This window comes from Pyrus communis, chromosome 5, assembly GCF_963583255.1.
Source record: "Pyrus communis chromosome 5, drPyrComm1.1, whole genome shotgun sequence".
NCBI classification, from domain to species: Eukaryota; Viridiplantae; Streptophyta; class Magnoliopsida; order Rosales; family Rosaceae; genus Pyrus; species Pyrus communis.
The window spans coordinates 4,618,825-4,639,870 of record NC_084807.1 but is presented as its reverse complement, the minus strand read 5'-3'; the positions used below and the strand labels follow the sequence as shown (position 1 = coordinate 4,639,870).

Sequence of the window (21,046 nt, the reverse complement as noted above, 5' to 3'; positions counted from 1 at the left end):
CAAATGATACCTACAACAACATATGATAATTCATAATGATCGAACAGGCAGATCTTCGTCTACTGCAAAGGTAAATAATCTACAATTTCCTCAATCCGGAAAATCCGTATATCGGATTTCCGATCCGTAGATTCCTAAGGTCCTTAACTAATACGTACAATAGCATACTAAAATTTGATGACGATCCAATAGTTGGATTATCGACTATCGTACAAGAGTCTACAATCTAAGATTCTTCAATGCGAAAGATTCGTACATCAGATTTTCGATTCGTAAGTCTTTACGGTCCTCATATACTACGCATGATAACATATAAAATTTCATACCGATCCAACGGTGGATTGCCATCAACTAAATTCGAATGCTAGTACGATTTCCTTTAAATCAAAGTAATCGAACCGTTGTATAATGTTCAACAAATGGACCTTGGAACCAAATCTAGAACATTGAAGACATCTCGTTGTCCAAAAATCCAATTGGCAAAAGTCCCCCACGCACCGCCACATGCTCTAGTTTCGATGAACGGAAACCTGAGTTTCCGACTATCTCCGATCATCCCCAAATTGCACAGGCTATTTGAACTTGGACACAAAGGACGGATACTATGCCTTCGCCAACTAGCATAACCCAGCATTAGCTCAACAACTAAACATTTTATGTGGTGACTGAGTGGCATGATAACGTCATTTCAAATTAGAATATTTTAAAACTATTAAAGATACCATAAATTGTGAATTATTACGTTCAGCACTAGAAGTAATCAAATAAATAATTGCTTTTCGGCACAAATTTGCATTCATCTTTCTTCAGCAGCACAAATTGCATTTATACAACACTAAAAAACCCTATATTTTTCTTTTTTGATACACGGTTTGCATATAGAATAACATTATTAATTACTTGAGTTACAACAACCTCAACCTTTTAATTGACTAAAACAATAAATGTCGGAGTATATAATTTTTTTAGAAAACTAGATTTTAATCTTTAAATAAGATAAACTTTAGAAAAATGTCTTATACAAGATCAAAAGTTGATTTTAATCCCTAGATTATATTTAATCTAGCATATGCATTTAATGTCCCTTTCTTTTTAAATTTTATGGTGTCCAGAATTACATTTTAGGTAAAATATTGTAAATTTTAATATCATTTGAAATTCAAATCAATTAGCTTTAGTTGGAGGTATTTACCATCACCAATTTTTTATAAGTATCTCATACAATAAAGAAAATATTTTGGTAAACATTTTAGTACACTTATGTTTTTGCATATTTTCTTATGTACATAGGGATGACAACGATTCGATTTGGGGACGAAAACGTTGTAACCTTCCTCATAACCAAGAAAATTAACCGTATCCATAATTACAAATTAACCATCGAGAATTATCCATAACCATATCCACCGAATAACGGATTTCCCATCGGTTATGACACACCCTGACCCGGAATGTCCACTAGAAGCCCAAATCGAGCTGTGTTGGCCGACACCTGGAAGGTAACGAAGCCATAAAGTGTGATAGTGTATAAAATGTGAATAAATTTGAACCTAACAGTGTCTAAATACCAGAGTGCACTAGGAGTGAGAGCGAACCCATTTCACACGCGATATCAGAGCATAAGTAAAGTACATTAATGTGGGTAAGAATCATACCCTTAAAAGTAGCCACCAATACTAAGATTAGCCATATATCCTCGTCGATACGAACTCAGCAGTTAAAACCTGAAGAGGGGTACAAAATAAAAAGTGTGAGTAAACAGTAAAACCAAGCTTCCCAAAACTATTACCTTTCTATCAGTAATAACCCCTCACTGTAATTCCCTTATCGTTTTCTATAGGACAGTATAACACACACATATATCCAACTATGCTCAAAAATGGCCAAAACCACTAGTATGCCATGTCCATAGACTCTACAATGTATTAACAAGTAGGCCAAATGAACTTAATCAATATAAAATGATACATCAGCCAGAATCACCTAACGTGAGTCGTACGACTGTACTCATATCTCATCAATCAATACTAACATATAAGTCGGGAGTCATCTTTAGTGACATGTACGACTTATCCATATCTCATCAAGTATCCCTGCACATGAGTCGGAACCACCTCTAGTGGTCTGTATGACAGGACTAGGTGTAAATAAGTACGCTTAAGTGCTACGATCACGTGAAGACTGGGCGAATAATTGCGGGTCACCTACGAGTCGGAACCACCTATAGTGGTCTGTACGATATGCATGTGCACCTACCTTGAGTCCAAGTGAGCGTAAGGTGCGGAAGGTGAACATCACGTGAAGGACTGTGCCCTGACCACGGGCGGGAGCACTAAAACCGGGGTGCAGGTATCCATATCTCATCAATCAATATTAGCATACAAGTCGGGAGTCAATTATAATAACCTGAACGACTTAATCTATAGCTCATCAAACATCCCTGCACACGAGTTGGAACCACCTCTAATGGTCTCTACGACAGGACTGGGTGTAAATAAGTATGCTCAAGTGCTACGATCACGTGAAGACTGGGCGAATAATCACGGGTCACCTACGAGTCGGAACCATCTATAGTGGTCTGTACGACAAGCCTGTGCACCCACTTTGAGTCTAAGGTGAGCGTAAGGTGAGAGAGGTGAACATCACATGAAGGACTGTGCCCTGGCCACGGGCGGGAGCACTAACACCGGGGTGCAGGTTTATGAGCTTTCAATGCATCTCAATATAACATGTGCAACTCATGGCAACCAGTACGACAGTATCGGAGTTGCCTAACACATAAATGTAGTCATGCTATAACGCAATCGATTCAAATAATACCATAAACTCACCTGAACTTACCTGGGTGTCCTGTGTTCACCTTTGCACTTGAAAGCATTCCCAATAATTATATGCAAGTAATATACATATGGATATACCATGATGCAATCTAATACTCAACCATGTCGTAGCATTTTCAATTATAAACAATAGTGTGAAATGTACAATCAATAACGCTCTACTCCCGAACTACTTATTTTCAGGGATAATTATCCATGACAACCCAATTAACACTAATTTAACTAACTAATTCACAAAACTAAAACTTGCCTTTACCAATTTCCTTCGCGTTACTCAATTTCCCAAATAAGGCTTTTGTCTCAAATATATTATGGCTGCATCTAACGTCTCATTAGACTGCCTATGTACCCTAAACAGGGATCAAGCCATTCGTAGTTCATATAGTACTTCAAGCATTCACAATAATTATATATGAAGGTAATATACCTAATCAATTTAAAAGTGTCGATAGAACTCTCAATTATATGTACGATAAAAAGGAAAGGATCCACTCACCTGGAGTCCACGCTATGATTCTCTAGCACACGCATCAAAACGTCCTGAATGATTGGTCCCTGTGACCAATTATCAAATCACTTCTCAGAACTCTTATCCATAGAATACGTAATTCACATAAAACACAACCTCAAAGGCATTCTAAAATAGTTTGAGACCCATTGACCACAAGTCAACAGTCGATCAAAGATCAACGGTAGGGTCTACAACCCTGTATAACTCGACCCGGAAGATCCGCATATCAGATTTCCAATCTGCACTCCCAACAATCCACAATATGTTTCTAGAATAACATATTAAAATTTCATTACGATCCAACGGTCAGATCTCCGCCAATGGTCTAAAACAAGTGGCTGTGAACATTTATTTTACTAACTTACAAATCCAATTCAGGAAGATCCGTAAGTTAGATTCCCGATGCATAAATTCCTATGATCTTTAAATATTACGTATTATAATGTATCCAATTTTGGTGACAATCCAACGGTCGGATCGTCGATTCACATTTTTATCAAGCAACGTATCGTAACGAATTTAGGTTCCAACGATCAACCTACGTCATTCAAATGAAAAAACTGAATTCAAGACATTCGACATAGCCTAAAAATAACATTGGCGGCCCACTGGCCATGTGTCGCCGCGGGTGGTGGTCGGCCATCCCGACTCGCTGGAAAATCCAACTGTTTCTAAAAATTCTCAAACTTCACATAAATGAAGATCTCAATGAGTGGAGCAACTTTCATACCTGCCACGAAGTCCAAAAGTGGACGGAAGATGGTCAATTTTGCCCACAAAACTGGCGGGTGCCTAAAACTTCCCGATGTCGATTCGTCTTCTACAGTGGTTCAACGGGGTCAAGGTTGGTTGGGTTTTGCCTCCTGGGATGATGGGCTACAAAGCCCAAGTGGTGGCATCGGCCATCACTTCGCCGATTTGCCGAAAAATAAAAAAGGGTGCTCGGAGCACTGTGAGAACCGCCAACTTTTGTGGCCATCAAACCGCCACATACCGTGGTTAATCAAGGTGGTTATTGGGTGGGTTTTGTGGAGGGGAATGAGAGCTTCAAGATGGTGATGGTGGCGTCGAAAAATTCCATCGGAGTTGGCCGGAATCGGCCTTGGAAAATGGGTGGTCACATAGGTCGGGCACGGGTGCACGGGAAGCTTTCCCTTTTTTTTTTTTTTTTTCCTTCTTTCTTTCTGATTGGTTGCAGGCTTTCCTCCCCTCTTCTAATTGGTTCCTTGTCCCTTTAATTTAATTGGTCCACTAATCTCACAAGGTGGGAATTCAAATATTTAAATAACCAATTTCAAACGTTTATAACTATACCGTTATAATCCGGACTCACAAACGGCTTTCGCCTATGCGTTCACACCAACAAGTACTATGAGAATATATTAAAAGAATAAGTCTTACGTCTCTCTAGACGATGGTCAACATAAGTCAAAATCTTTATCTCTATGTCATTTTCGTAAATTCACGCTTTTAAAATAAAATAAAAACGTAAAATTTGGAACGGGTTGTCACAGGTTAACCGTTATATCTATCTTCGTAAAAAACAAAAATTTATATTCATCCAATTGATGCACAATAATTTAATAAATACTAATTTTGTCATAAATAACCACATCCAATAATACAAAACATAACAACAATTGAATTTTGTAGAGTACAAAAATAAGAGTATTGAATAAAATATTGATGATGTTGGTTGTTGATATATCCTATAAACATGATGTTTGGTGTATAATAAATATAGTATAGGGTTCGGTGAATACTATTATACTATACTAAATATATTATGTTGTGAATAATGAATATATAATAATGGTATAGGTTAACTCAAATATAAATAATATATATATGTGTGTGTGTGTGTATATATATATTATAATACTATATAGTATTTATAAATTATATTATATAAATATATATAAGGAACACTAATGAAAATGGCTTGAAAACTTTGAGTTTTAATAATAAGGACAAAATAAAGGATAAAGTAAATAGTACCAGGATTGACTTTTTAATGTAAAAATGTGGTTTTTCGTTAAAGTGAACAGTAGCGTGGGTTTTTCGTTAAAACTCCTATATATATATATATATATTATTCGGTTCGGATTTGGAGACAAATACAGATTGGGAATCCCAATAACCATATCCAAAACCATAACCAAATAAAGTTTACTATTTCCCCATATCCATAATATACCTAAATTTTCATATCCAAATCCGCTCCATTAGAACGGTTATCCACGATTATCGAGTTTAACGGTTTGAATTGTCATCTCTATATGTACAGATATTTCAACACGCTAGTTTAGTGTGTAATATGTTTAGGTACAGACATTTTTGTACAGTTTGGTATAATATATTTAGTTACGGATATTTTGGTACACTAGTATAATATGTTTAGATATGAACTTTTCGCTGCAATTATATTTTAGCATATTTTTTTATGTGCCACTAATTCATTACAATATATGTATGTATATACATTTCCGTATATTAATTCAGTAAATTATGATATAAATGTTTAGATACATTAATTAAAAGAAGTTCAACAAAATTAAAAAATTAAAAAAAATGTATAATAATAAATTTGAAATTTATGTAACGAGATTAAATAAGATATCTATCAAAGGGGGTGTAGTCAAATTAAGATTTGAAAGAATTTTAAAAGATTTTAGAATCAGCTTGTAGTCAATTAGGATTTTAAAGGATTTTAAAATCATGGTGTAGTCAAAGTAAGATTTAACAAGATTTGAAAGAATACATTCAAATCCAGGTGTAGTCAATTAAGATTTAAAATTCTTGGTACAAATACATGGGTATTCAAAATGTTATGGATTTTAATGGATTTCATTAAGTAATGGATTTTGGAGGATTTGAGAGCCAATTTATGAATAAAAAGGGCTGTGAAGAATCCCATTCACACCCCTAAGATTTCTTTCTCCAAAGTGACTTCTCTCTTATCTTGTTCTCGATGTTGTACTCCTGCGACAACTCGTTCTACTCCTTGGCGTCCACCTTGGCAAAAGTACATATTCGCGCTTGAGCTTGATAGCTGCCCGTCACGGGGTTTCAAGGCCTGGCAGTGTCCGCACCATGGTGCTAGTTTTAAACCCTCATCGTTTTCGTCGGGATTTAATCACATTTTGAGCTGCTATTTTGTGCTGTCTAATAAGAGCCAAATGGCAATTAAAACCCATTTAAATTTTCGGCACAAAGGTGTTAGCTTCTAATTGTTTCCTTTGTTGAAATTTTGAAACCGTCAGCAGCTGCTTTTGCTTTCTTATCTTTCCTTTTCTTCTATTTTCTCAGATTGAGAGAGAGAGAGAGAGAGAGAGAGAGAGAGAGAGAGAGAGAGAGAGAGAGAGAGATTCTAATGGTGGAGAGAGATTTTTCACATTGACCAGCAATTAACTCAAAACATCTTTCACATTTAATCGTTGATTGTGTATTTATCTATTTAGCATTTTCATTAACAAATATTAGGTGATGAGGATATTGATGCATAGTACTATAGTATAGTAAACTAATACATGACCTTGAGCTTTTACAATGTGTTTTTGTTGTGGTTGCTTTATCTGAATTTTTACTTTGTGTGTCAGATTTCTATATCATTTATGTTGTAGGAATCAACTATAAATCCCTAGAAATCCATGAAATAAGTTCATACAAATCCATGGAAATTTATAATAAAAATCCATATAAATCTACCAAAATCCATATAGATTTGTAGAGTCTATTAAAATCCTTTATTAGAATCTAACACTTTAAAAAATCCATTAAAATTCTCTAAAATCCAAATTGACTACACCCCCTAAATGTTAAAACAAAATACAACATAAATTTGAATTATGAACACCAGATTTTTATTAAAGTTTAATCTTTTTTAAGAATTAAAGTTAAAAAACCCTTAATTTGTTTTTCAAGAAGTTTGGTAGTAAAATTGGAAGAAGAGTGAGCCAAAGAAGGTAATGAGAAGGAAGAGAAGAACAACAGCAATGAAGGAATACTTACCAGCAGGAACAAGCATAGCCGATGCGATGGACAGCACCTACACACTCGCCCACGTCAGCAACCCAGTAAATCCGACAGCCAAGACGTTGTTAGGATCTGGGTCCGGTAGGAGATCACCCTATCTGATGTTGCCAAATAAAGGCTGTTGATTCTTCCCCAAATCATCAACACTGCCGCTAACGTCGGATCCAGTTCCTTCATCTTTGCCTTTCTCTTCTACCCTCTCCTTGGAATTCGAATCCTACTCCAACCCGTTGTCGTTGTTCGCAAATACCACATATCTTTTGGGTATTTTTGGGATTTCAGTTTTGAGGGGCGAATTATAAGAGAAATTGAGATGGGTCTGCAGTGACGGTAATGGAATAGATGGAAGTTTTAGGATTGGTGGATGTGTGAGAGCAGTGAGCCCTAAACATGTTTTCCCGCACATCCAAATTTTCCAGGAAAATTGGGAAACCGAGAAAAAGGACCTTCCTATTTCCCCACAATATTTTTCAATTTTTGTGGGTTGGGTTTTGGGTTGTATGTGAATTGGGGCTGAAGAATTTGGACTCAATTAAAAGTAGAGATTGTGGACTTTGGACTCGGTTGCAAACTTGCAAGGGCTTTCCGCTTTCTTTATCATTTGTCATGTCGGACTTGGACTAGAAATCGGATATGAAGTATGAAGCATGAAGTGATCGTGTTTTTATCTTTGCTTGCATGGAAATCATACCCAGGACAACTGGATTTACATGTCATATAAACAAATAAGGGGGTGTTTTCAATTCCGTCATTGTATGAATGCCTGTCTTTTTTTTTCTTTTTAAACAAACGACAGTATTTGTATTCGTATTTTGACTCGGGTACTAAGATATATAATATATATTTTTTGGATTGGGAGAGGCCACAACACCTTTGCTATGAGGCCACGAACATGACCTTCCTTGAGAAATAGGCTGCCCTACATATGTAATGACTCAAAACTATTGTAATACACACACAAATATCAATACACCACAATGGATGTAGCTTGATTCCAGGTGAACCAATCTATCTCTTAGGATATGGTTCATCTTACCCGCTTCAACTGCCTGTGTCCACACAAGTTCTTTGATGACTAACCATTTTCTAGCATCGATAGCAATAGCTAAAAGTTTTTTTTTTTTTTTTTCACTTTAAAAGATTTTCTTTTAGCTCTTGAACAACTTATGCCATGTTATATTATAATTAATGATTTATATATGAAAGCATCTTAAAACTGTAGGAGTTCTTATTTACAAAAGCTCAGGGAGTTTTGTGGAAAAAAAACAATGAATGTGAGGAGTTATGTGAAATCTATGTGATTAACTATAAGAAATTTGTGGAGAATTTTTTAATGATATAATCCATTTTTGGATGAAATTTTCACAGAAGGGGCTTCATGGAAACAATATGAAACTTCAAGGGGTATTATTATAAACCTCAAGGGATTTGTGTGAACACGGAAAGGATAATACTAGAAAGATTAAATTTATAGACAAAATTTTGGAAACTAAAAGACATGGAAGTTGATGATTGGTTTAATATTTAAACGTTAATAAATGTGCTCATTACGATTGGTGACATATTATTTAGTTTACAAATTTAGTCTCCCTAACATTACCCACACGGAAAACATCAAGGGATGCTAGTGTAATCAAATAAAAATTGTGAGGTATGGTTAGGGTTAATATTGTCACAAACCTACCATTTTACGCTATGGAGATGATTTGTGGACTAAAGTTTCGTCGGATCATATCTAGTGAGACAAGCTTGTTCTTTTGGTAATTTGCTGGCATTTACAAAATGTTTTCATCTTTTTATTATTATTTTTTCTCTTTAAAAACAACTAGTGTCAAGCCACGGTTATCCAAAATATTTTCATTTTTTATTAAGAATACAAAATATTTTCAATATTAGGATTAGGTCAGTTGTATTTATTAACTTTAGTTTTTTCTTTTTCTGTCTGAAGATAAATTCGATTGAATAAACTCATAAACGTGTCATTACATTGATGCCAGCAGCTAGAAAGCTAAAATGGCTCAAAGCGATCCCAATAAAAACTCAAAGGCCCCAATAATATGATGATGAGAAGCCAAAACAGGAAGTTGAAGAAGAAATTAGATGCCTAAACATGAAATTATTTATTAATTTAAATAAGAACTCCTTATCGTTTAGGAACTTATGCATTAATTAACATAATAGAGATGAAAGATTATTGTTGGAACTACTGCCTCAAATATTGTTTAGAACTAAATTACTGTTATAAAGATAAGAAATAAAGAGGCCTATGTTTTCTTCCCTCTGGGATCATATATGGTAAACCAATATTTGATCAAAGACGTACGTATAAAAGCTGAAATGATTGATGGTGATGTCCAGCTGTGAAAGGAGCACCCACAATCCCTTTGTGGTAAAATCAAATATCGAATATTGCTCGCAAGTATCCATCCGCCTTCAAAAAACCACTTTTGGTTGATTTGTTCAAATGTGGAGTCTGATTCAAATATGCGCTTGGAAAAGCTTTGCCATGTGAGCCGAAAAGATGGTTGTTCCTACTCCTAACTGATACAAGGTTGGGAGGCAAAATAGGATGTAAATTATAGATTTTAGAGTGCTTGGTCAGTTTGCCGAATTTGAGCTGTTATACGATGTAATTCATGTTAGTATTTGTAGGTTTAAACCTTTGAATCTGGGAATTGTTTCAAAGGGAATGAAGAGAGAGAGAGAGAGAGAGGCTAAACCTAAAAGTCTAAACCTAACAAACAAGTCAAACAACACCATAAAGTTAGGAGGAAAAAAAAAAAGTGAGATAAACATGGATGCCGACATGCATATTAATTTGAGAAGCGTAAGCCAGACAAGCCAATATAGTTTAAAAACAAAATAGCACAAGCCGCTATCGGAGTAGAATCATGCCATGTTAAAGATGGAGAAGACAAGTCCATGTAAGCAAAATTGTCCGCAACAAGATTTCCTTCGCGAGATATGTGAGATGCGTAGAAAGTCATTTTCCGAATACGATCCAAACAAATAGACTATTGCGTACGGAGAGGCCAAGGAGGATCAAAATTAGACGATTGAAGAGCAGAAATAATTAATACTAGAACTGTCACTTTCCAACCAAAGACAATGGCAACCCCGCTGATATGCAAACTCTACACCAATAATAATTGTTGATAATTCTACAAAAAAAAAGAGTTGTGATGACCAATCCAACCGTCTAAGCAAGATGATTGGTAAACAAATAGAGAAGGAAACAAGGGGACAATGTATTTAAGCACATAACCCACCGTTGATCATGTATACAATGTTATTATGACTCACCTATTTTAAAGAGTATGTCCAAGTCAGATGGTATTACTAAAACAAGACACATTAAGGTTTGAGATTTTAAGTGAAAATGGAAGACCTAGTGGTGTTAAGAATGAATTCTATGTTGATGAGATGAGGGATTATGCAAAGGCTTAAAGAGGTTTGGCTACTCTCGATATTACCAAGTGGTTTTATGGTGAAACCTCAACTTTTTTCATAGTATCAGAATAGATTGTCCCATGTGTGAAGTTAAACAGCCACATGCGCTTCACGTCACCCCGTTGTGTTGTCCTCGTGTTAGGCTTGAAAATTCACCACACGTGAGGGGGCACGTTGAGAATGAATCTCACATTGATGAGAGGGGAGACCATGCAATGGCTTACAAAAAATTGGAACACTTCTTATATTGCTAATTGACTTTACAGTGAAAACTCAATTTTCTTCACCTGATGCTCGAAGGCACTGCTCTCAGCACTAAACTAAGGTGGTGCAGATGGCTAATTGACTAGACAGAAGTTAGAACCCTAGAAGGGTAAAACCGTAAAGATGGGTGGATGGCCAGTCAAATACTGAAAAGGTAAAAACCACACACGGGTGGCACTGTTCGCAATCCCATGGTACAGAACAGGGATTTCATGCTCTCTCATGGAATGCTTTTCCATCTGTCATTACGTATTCTCCTTATAATTTTTTTCTCACATCCACAGAGTGACGGTGATGCAAGAGTGACGAAAGTTGCGTTAGACTCGGATCCTGTCTCCAATGGTAAAAGCTTACATTCTGCAATGCACACAGAAATCTTGGTCCCCCTCTCCCTCCCTTCTCTCTCCTCTATTCTAAAAAGCAAAAGCTCTTTCGCCAATGAATAACTGCGACTGTTAATTACTGCTAGCCAAATTCCCCCCCCCCCCCTCTCTCTCTCTCTCTCTAGGGATATGGATGACTATGGACCTCCAGATCTCCGGCATCTGATGGCCTCAAAAACCCAGTTTTGTAAGCCCTTACAATTCCCAGAGCAATTTTCAGTACACCACAATCTCACGCCTCCACCGCCACCGCCGCCCCATTATCATCACCACCCCATATTGGTAGGCAGTGAGATTGTTGCAGCTGCTGGCTTGCTCGACCATCATCGTTATACTAGTATGATCACTACAACTGCTTGTCATCCTAGTATTACTATTAGTAGTAATGCTTCTGCTGCTGCTGCGATGTATGGGATAGAGTTGGAGCATGGATGGAATAATATTGATGGAGCAAATAATAATAATAGTAGGTGGCCAAGACAAGAAACTCTTACTCTTTTAGAGATTAGATCTGCTCTTGATTCCAAGTTCAAGGAGACTAATCAGAAAGGACCCCTGTGGGATGAAGTCTCTAGGTATATCCTATTGCTTCTGTTCTTAATTTGTATATACTAACTTCTTCTCAATTCTTTTCATCAACACAAAATATATGGAGAATGAGGTCACTACAACCAGCTGAGGTGTTTTCTTCTTTCTAATTTCTTGTAATATTTGTCATTTTTTTTTCATTAATTAAGATGGATGTTCATTTTTATTTCAACATAAACAGAAGAGAAAGAAATTGAAAGTGTGAAATTTCATTTATTTTACTTCTGAAATCCTAGCTAGCCTACTTATTGTTTCATATAGTAATGTTATTTTCTTAGATACTGTCAGGCTTTTTGATGAATTAATGTTTGATCTTCTGAGATAATTTAGTGCATGAAAATGACAAAGTATTTGAGTTAACTAGAGATCGACCCAGGTCTTCTTTTTTTATTCTTTTTCTGGTTTTGGTATGCAAATTGACTGTTCCAAGACCGAGAGTAGTTTTCTCGTCGAGAGGCCTTCTTGTTCAATTAGGGCAATGGAATCTGCTTAACACCTAAAAAAGGCCATACATTTCATACGACATCGATGTAAGGTGGAATACTGTTATTAATTTACACCTTAATTAACTGAAATTCTTAAACTGAAAATTCTAGCTGAATATATAGTAATCTCAATGACTTATAGTCTATATAAAGGAAGGAATAGTGTGGCTATCTTGATAATATAACAATATATAATTTCTACACGATCCTATCTTAATTTAATATTTTGAGGATATGAGAAATTAAGTACATGAATATTTTGTCTATAATTTTATTAAAATTTGTTCCTGTTGTTCTATTTTCTTGATGTATAGGATAATGGCTGAGGAACATGGATTCCAGAGAACTGGGAAGAAATGCAAAGAAAAGTTTGAGAACTTGTACAAGTACTACAAGAAAACCAAGGAAGGGAAATCTGGGAGGCAAGATGGGAAGCACTATAGGTTCTTTCGTCAACTTGAAGCAATTTATGGAGATCATCATCAAAGTAGCAATCTGTCCTCCATTTACGGTAGATCAAACCCTCTTCTTTGTCACACTACTCCAAGTGGCAGTTTTGACCGAGATCAAAACCAAGAAGAAGTAGTTGTGCAAGACCAAAAGATTATAAGCTGCGAGAGCCTTAGTTCCAATAACTCAACTGAATTTGATCAAAACCCATCCTCGGAGAACAACGACGACAATGAGTCACTTTCAGCTATTGGTTATTTCATGATGAATCAGTCAATGGAGAGCCTTAAGAACGAGAATAAAAGTTATGCGACCCAGGTAAAGAAGAAATGGAAAGCAAAGGTGGAGGAGTTTGTGAGCTCACAAGTGGGGAAGGTAATAAAGACCCAGGAGGAATTGATGGAGAAGATGGTAAAGAGTATTGAAGATAGTGCGGATGAGAGGATAGCTAAGGAAGAAGAATGGAGGAAGCAAGAGGCGGCCATGTATGAGCGAGAAGTGCATGAGTTTTGGGCTAAGGAGAGAGCATGGGTTGAAACTCGAGATGCGGCGATAATGGAGGCTCTAAGCAAATATACAGGCCAAGGAGCTTACAACAACAATGGCAAGGACGATATTGCAAAAGAAACTGGTAATGATAACAGAAAGAATTATCCTAGATGGACTGAACATGAAGTTGCAAGTTTAATACAGCTGAGGACTAGCTCGGAACCCACATCCCAAGAAAGTGAGTATCTGAAGGAGGAGGGAGTGTGGAAGGAGATAGCTGCAAAAATGGGTAGTTTGGGCTACACAAGGAGTGGAGGGGAGTGTAAAGAGAAATGGGAGAATATAAGTGTTTGTTTTAGAATGACAACAGAATGGAACAAGATGCACAAACAAGAAACGAAGACTAATAACATGTACTTTAGTCAGATGTCTTGTTATGAAGAAGGCCAGGAAGTTTGGAATCAAAGACAGGATGGGATGGGAGTTCAACAAATGGATGAGGGACTTTCACCATTGTGTTCTAATATGGATGTGAACTCTAGCTCGTTGCACATTCCATTTAATGGAGGAGAAAACCTGTGGGATGAGAGATACTCTCATGCAACCAACTCACCATGTGACAACCGTTAATTGGACAGGTGATGCATTTTTTGAACACGTGACACACATCTGTTATACTGGTGAAAAAGAACCAGTATGGAACTGTGAAGCTCATCAGCAAGGGGAAAAGAACCAGGTCTAAGTTTAGAGCAAGGTAATTAATTAATTAAAGAGACTATTTGAGTTCTCTCTATGAGTAAATATGTGACTTAATTCTTATCGTAGAGTTTTGCCAATGTGTTTTGTTTCTGGAGAAAGTGCTTTTCTAATTTGTCCAGGTAAAAAGCATTGATTGGGGGGCCTTTTATTAAAAGTTTAAAGTGTAGGATTATTTCCTCATGGTCTTTGTTGATTAATTTGCTTCCTGAATGGATGTGTTCCTAATCAAGCAAGGTTCCTTAACCCAAAAAAAAAAAGTCACTTTGACTACATATCATGTTGTATAGCGTGATTAATTACAGCCGGGGAGAAAAATGAGAATTACACAAGCAGCTGTCTAAAAAAGTACTTTTCATGGTTCAGACTGCAGGTTTGTGAATTCTAATTGATACTATATATGTCTTTCAACTGAAGAGTCTGAAGACCCTTTTGTTTTTAGCCTTGTTTGGGAGTGTTTTGACAGTACCAAAAGTGCTTCAACTATTTGTGTTTTGAACTGCAAAACTCCTTCAAGATATATAATTAATGTTTTCTAATAGCATTTGTACAAATAGATAATTAAGTATTCTAGAACATCATGTACATACGTGGTTGCTTCTTCACAAGCATTAATTCTAAAATGGATATGTAAGAGCACTAGGGGTTTAGTTAGTTACACACACACACACACACACACACACACACACTCTTAACATAAGAACCACTATGCAAGAAGGACGTACTTGGGGTTTTTATGAAAATTTGATTATGTTACTAATAAAAAAAAAACTACTGCGTTGCACTCGAGTTTTTAATGAAATTGATACTGCGTTGCACTCGGATTCTTAATGAAGTTTGTACATAGTTATAAACAAATTCCTACTCATACGTATTTGTAAAAGTTTTTGATATAGAATCATCAGGATTTATAGCATATATATACTATCATTTCGAAAAAAGTACATGCTCCTTATTTTGGGTTTGTTATTTTTATTGTTTTAGAGCGTGTACTTCTGATTTAGGTTCTAAAGTGTTGGGAATAAATTGCTTAATATCGATTACCAATTACGTTGATCAATACTTAATTAGTACATTGTCAATATTTTTGTTTGTATTTATTTATATTTGATTGCTTTTTAGTAATATCGATAATAAAACTAATGATAATCTCATGTGTCGGTATCTCACTTATTTAATTGCATGCACCACGATTATTTGGTTTAACCTGATTATTTCCTTAGGAATTTTTATGGTTTGTTGCCAAAAACAAATTGATCAACATCCACAAACCTAGGGCTACCAAAGGTCATGGATTAAACATCGAACAAGAAACCACAATATTTTGAAAACTCATGGAGAAAGTGAGAAAAGAACCGATAAACCCATTATGTAAAAAAAAATTATCAACAGAGTCAGCTTCTCAGAACATATGCTCAATACCTTAATTAAGGTTTCTTGCAATTGCATGCATGTACCCAATTAATTGCTTATATTCACAATTTACATCTTACAGTAGAATAGTAGAGACACATTGGTCATCAGACACTGACTTACTGACAGTAAAGTCATGCATGGATTCATGGCAGCATGTACCTTCACACCATTGTAAGTAAATAAATTTTGTTTATTTACTGGGTAACTGAAGCCATACGTTACCCGGGCAGGGGAACACCAACGGTAAAAACCGTCCTTTCATGGAGATCAGATCAGCAGCTCGCCCAGGCTGGGTCAGCCGCATGAACCCTTTGATATGTATGTACGTAACGCAGATACCAAGAATTCTGCAGAATTTTTCTATTACCATTAGAATCCCAGGTAGTAATAAAATAAGCTTTAGATTTATCTTACCAGGAGGCAGGAGCTAAAAGGGTTTCTTCACATATTTTAGACCAATTTGAACTCTGCAGTGTGTTATGCGTTTTGTTTGATTTTTATTATAAAGAAAGTCTCTTTAAAAAAAAAAAAAAAAAATAGAGAAAAGGAAGAAGAAGATCCAACCTGAATAATCATGAGTTTAATTATTAAGAACATCTTCAAAAAAGATATCAAATTTTAAACATAAAATTTAAATTTAATAGCCTATATTATAATTTGACATCTTTTAAAATTTTAATCTCTACTTCATATGTTAAATTGAACTATTATTTTATTACATTATTTTCTTTTTATATTTATATTTTACAAATATCAATAACTTCCACAATCACAGCCCCTTCCGCTTCTTCTTCCCTGTTGACCCAAACCCCAACCCTTCGCGATATTCCAAACCTCACCCCACCTCTTTGGAGGCCCCCAAATCCCATCTTGACGGTGGAGACGACCTTGACCGGTCGACACTGTAAGTCATCGAGCGGAGGTGCAGAGAGAAAAGACGACGACGAAGAGGGAGAAAGGGCGATGAGAAGGGTTTTGGGGGGATCTTTGTGAACAACATGTTCGTGGGCTGGAATGGTGGTTCAAAAACCTCAATTGGTGAGAGGAGATGGCCACGGGTTTGGGCAGAGAGAGTGGAAGAGTAGCTTCCATAGCTTCTATTTAAATGGGGGAATCGAATCGACCGATCGGAAAGATGAAATTGTCGCGTTGATTCTGTTTCTGGTTCGGCAGGATGCAGAGATAGAAGAAAGGATACAGAGATGAAGAAGATGATTTTTTTTTTTTTTTTTTTGTGCTTCTCAGTTTGCTATGAAAAAGGTCGATAGGCCACAGGGAAAAGTGTTTAATAAGACCATCTCCTCAAATATACCAAATAAAATTAAAAGACTTTAGGTGTTCTCTAATGAATATATCATATATAATGTGCATATAAGTAATTTGACTCCTTACATTTTAGCTACTTTTTTGACAGTAAACAAATAAGAAGTCAAATATATTTAATAAATTTTTTAATACATGGATCCCAATAGAATAAAGACTGCCATTAATTTTGATTTTTTTTAATAGTTAATGTAACTCTAAGCCCAATAAAATAATAAAATAAATATTTGACATATCTATTGGAAAAGAAGAAAATTTGGCACTTGTATTCAATTTGCCACATCAGCTACCAAATAAAATTTTGACATATTATATTTGACATTTCCTTTGGAGATGCTCCAATGAATTAAAAATATTTGACGTTGCTATCAAATTTGACAGCAAGGGTGTGGGTTGTTATTCCATGTCATGTCATATCAGATTTAGCTTATCGGTTGGAAAATTTTGTTTCTGCCTTTTATGATTGTTAAAGCTAATTTGAACATTTTGACAGCTCCTTTGAAGATGGTCTAAAAGGGCAGTTGATAACTTGATATATTCATTTAATGTTCAGTTTTCATTTTACTTAAAAAAAAAAAAAAATCTCAAAACTTGCTCTTTGGATCATATGAGTAAAAGGAAGAGCATGTGATTGTGTTTTAGGGAATAAAACTGGTGTTGGTGATTTGAATTGTGTCAAGTGCTAAATTAGGAATTGAGACTGCATGCTTTTGTACCATTTTGGTTGTAAACTATATGTTATTGTATGTCATTTCACAAGTTTCATAGCTTATCAGGTATTTTGTGTAACATGATACACTTCCCCATAATGTAGCAGTCTTTCTTGCAAAGTTTTAGATCAGGGGTTCGAGCTGAGGGATTGAGAGTGGTTTAGCATGCTGGCAGTAACACCTAAGAGTAGGGTTTGTTACCTTTTATTATTATATTTAGATTAATGCCTCAATTCATTGTTGAACTAGTGTTTATTGTAACTGTCGTTAATTCTCTGATATAATGTATGTATAAGTTTTAATAAACTCTTCGTACTTATTGTACCGTTACATCTTGATGTCGCGCATTAATTTTGTACGTATCTTAAGATTCGACGTAATATCTTTCAATCCTTTTCAAAAAGAAGAAAATGAATGTCATTTACATCACATATTCATGTGCACAACAATGCCATAATCGTCTCCTCTGGTCTCCTCTCTATTCTCTCCTTCTCATCGCCACCAGGACTGTTGTTTGGAGAGCAATTGCAAGCTTTGAGAATGGGTTCGTAATACTGTCCTCCCCTCTTTGCTTCACCTAAATCATCCGAAAAACTCAACTCTATCGATTTCTTCCGGTCGACCAAATCCGTTAACTAAAAGTGGGTAAACTGACTTGGCCGTGTCAGTGCCGGTTGCGATTTACTCGTCCCTACAAGTGTTCGTTGGTTTGTGATTTCGCCTTACATTTCAGTTACCTATTCGATTCCACCACTAGCCACACATGTCTTGTGACACTATGAATGGGGCACAACGAATTGTGCCGAATTTGCAGCGGCCCATTTGTCGCGTTAGATAAGACTTGGACTTATAGAATGGGATTGCAGGTTTTAAATTATAGAGGCCTATTTGATTAAATGGCCCAATATTCGAAGAAGCAGTATGAAAGTGTTTTTAAAAACAGAATAGGATTATCTCCTCTCTTTTTTTCTCTCATCTTCCCTCTCTTCCTATTTGAATGATTAAATGTTAAGCCATGTCAACGTCTTATATTAATTTTTTATAGAAGGAGAAAAACAAAATAGAGAATGTGAAAGGAGGGGAGAGAATCATTGTCTTTTAAAAACAATTGACAGTATTTTTAGATTATAAAAAGCAATTTTGACAATATTTAGCCGAAAAAGTTAAGTACTCATTTAGAAGTGTAAGTGTTTTTGGTAATAGAATAATGCTAGGGAGACTAAATTTATAAATTAAAATTGCAAACTAAATAATGTACCATTAATAAGAAATGAGCACGTTTATCAACTTTTAAGTAATAATCCAATTATCAACTTCCATATCATTTAGTTTACAAAACTTAGTCTACAAATTCAGTCTCCCTAGCATTACTCTGGGTGATATTTAGTAAAAATTCAAGTGGATTTTAGAAAAACACTTTAAATGACATGTAAGAAAAACAAATATGATACTTCATCCAAAAAAACATTTAATGTTGTAAAAACTATGGGAATTGAATACCCACATGGTTTAACCAAAAGTGAAAAATAAAAAGGACTAGAAATAGTAGTATTGTCATAATTTGTTGTTGCATGGCATTTTTTCAAGATGTATTAATTTTCCTTGTAGACTTTTGCACTTAAATTGCTCTATATAAAGAGCATGCAATGTATGATCAAACAATACATAATATCAAGATCGAAAGCAATAATACCAATATCCCTTTCCCATCTGATGAGTCGATATTATACTATATATTTTACCCTAATCTTAGTTATAGTTTATTAGTTATTTTGGTAGAATTTTGATACTTTGTTATATATTTTTAATATAGGACATTCGACTTCCTCTGGTGCAAAAAGTAACCAAACGGATGAATTTTGGAGTGATTCCAATTGGATTATGTTCATGAGTCTTTCAAGATGATTGTATCAAAGTATCAGAATTTTCTACCAAGCCTTTTGACCGTGGCGATGAAATAAAGGTCCAGTGCCTAACTTTCCCAGATTGATGTTTTTGGACGTTTTGAGTATTTTGAAGGTCAAGATGGCATATTTTGAGGAAGATTCTCTCTGAGGATTTGTTGAGGACGTCTTTAGCTTTTAAAAAAAGACCTTTTGAGACCAAATCGGAGTTTATTTGGTTGTCAAAAGATTAATTTTCAGAGAACTCTGAATTTTAGTTCAAATAGGAGACCTTTTATTTTCTGTTTTATTATTTTATTCTAAGTCCTTTTATAGGAAGAATTTTATTTTGTAGTAGTATAAATAAGGTTTTTTAGCCATTAGGGAGATAAGGGGGAGAGAACGCATTACTTTGTATTCTCAAGGTGCTTTCTATCCATGTTTTTAATAATATTTTGTTTTATGGTTGTTAGTAACTAGTTTCGTTTGCTAGGGCGAGGCCACGAGCCTTAGCAAGAATATGTAGTTTCTTTTTAATTTGCTTATGATATTATGCACGCAAGTTTTGAATTATTAATCATTGTGCTTTAAACTATCTAATTGTCTTGATGATTGGCCACCATTAGGATATTTAGAAAAGTAATTTGATGCAATTTTGGCGGAGGGCTGCCCCTGAATTTGCTAATGGCTTCTTGTGGTTAATATGTGTAACTTCTTAAGATGGACGACATGTCTTAAGGGTTGTATGGTTTTTCAAAAGGTTTTCACAAAACTTAATGAGTCTTGCATGTTCATATTCGATCTAGACGCCACGGACAGGTGCATGTTAGATATACGTTCTATGTTGGAGGTTCCAAGTAGGGCGTACTTTAGGAAATCTAACCTTCAAAATATGCATGTGTAATTCATAAGTAATTGGAAGAACTATGTATGATTGTTAAGGTTACGGCGAAACCCTAGTACTTAAATAGATTACAAAACTATTTTCTTTTGGTTTTCTTTACTTTCTCAATTTATTTAATTGTTTTTAATTAAATTCGTTTTTAATATTTTAGGTCATTAAATCACCTTTTTCTAAACTTTGTTTTCAAATAATTAATTAAGATTTGGTTTTAACATAAATTATTCATTCAATCCCTGCGGAAAACAACCTTGCTTGAGCCGCTATACTACGATAACCTTGTACTCTTGCAAGTATTTTTAAGTATTTTTATCTCTACTTTTGCAAGTGGTAAAATCCCTATCACCATCTTTACCCGCATCATTTGCGTGAGACAATTACGAAAAATAAACAGTGTGATACATTGCATCCATTCCACTTCTATCTCCAGTAAAAGTTATCTCTTTCTCACTTTTCCCTATCTATAACACTTAAATTAAAGCGCTCTTAGTTATTTTAAAAGCACTTCCCAACGAACTTTAAAAGTACTTCTGAAATTTTTTTCTTTTTAAACATTTAAAGA

General features: G+C 35.3%; 1 protein-coding gene across 1 annotated transcript; it reads left to right on the top strand.

Moving 5' to 3' along the window:
* Positions 1 to 11,612: 11,612 nt before the first annotated feature.
* LOC137733134 (trihelix transcription factor PTL-like) lies at positions 11,613 to 14,390 on the top strand. Its single transcript, XM_068472293.1, has 2 exons — positions 11,613 to 12,058; positions 12,871 to 14,390. Exons 1-2 carry the CDS (start codon positions 11,613 to 11,615, stop codon positions 14,123 to 14,125), a joined length of 1,701 nt encoding a protein of 566 aa, XP_068328394.1. The 3' UTR covers positions 14,126 to 14,390.
* The last annotated feature ends 6,656 nt before the right edge of the window (positions 14,391 to 21,046 follow it).

Excerpts from the sequence above, each read along its gene's own strand:
- LOC137733134 (XM_068472293.1), top strand. The coding sequence starts at position 11,613 with ATGGATGACTATGGACCTCCAGATCTCCGGCATCTGATGGCCTCAAAA. Across the intron at positions 12,059-12,870 it reads CTGTGGGATGAAGTCTCTAG|GATAATGGCTGAGGAACATG; the intron begins GTATATCCTATT and ends CTTGATGTATAG.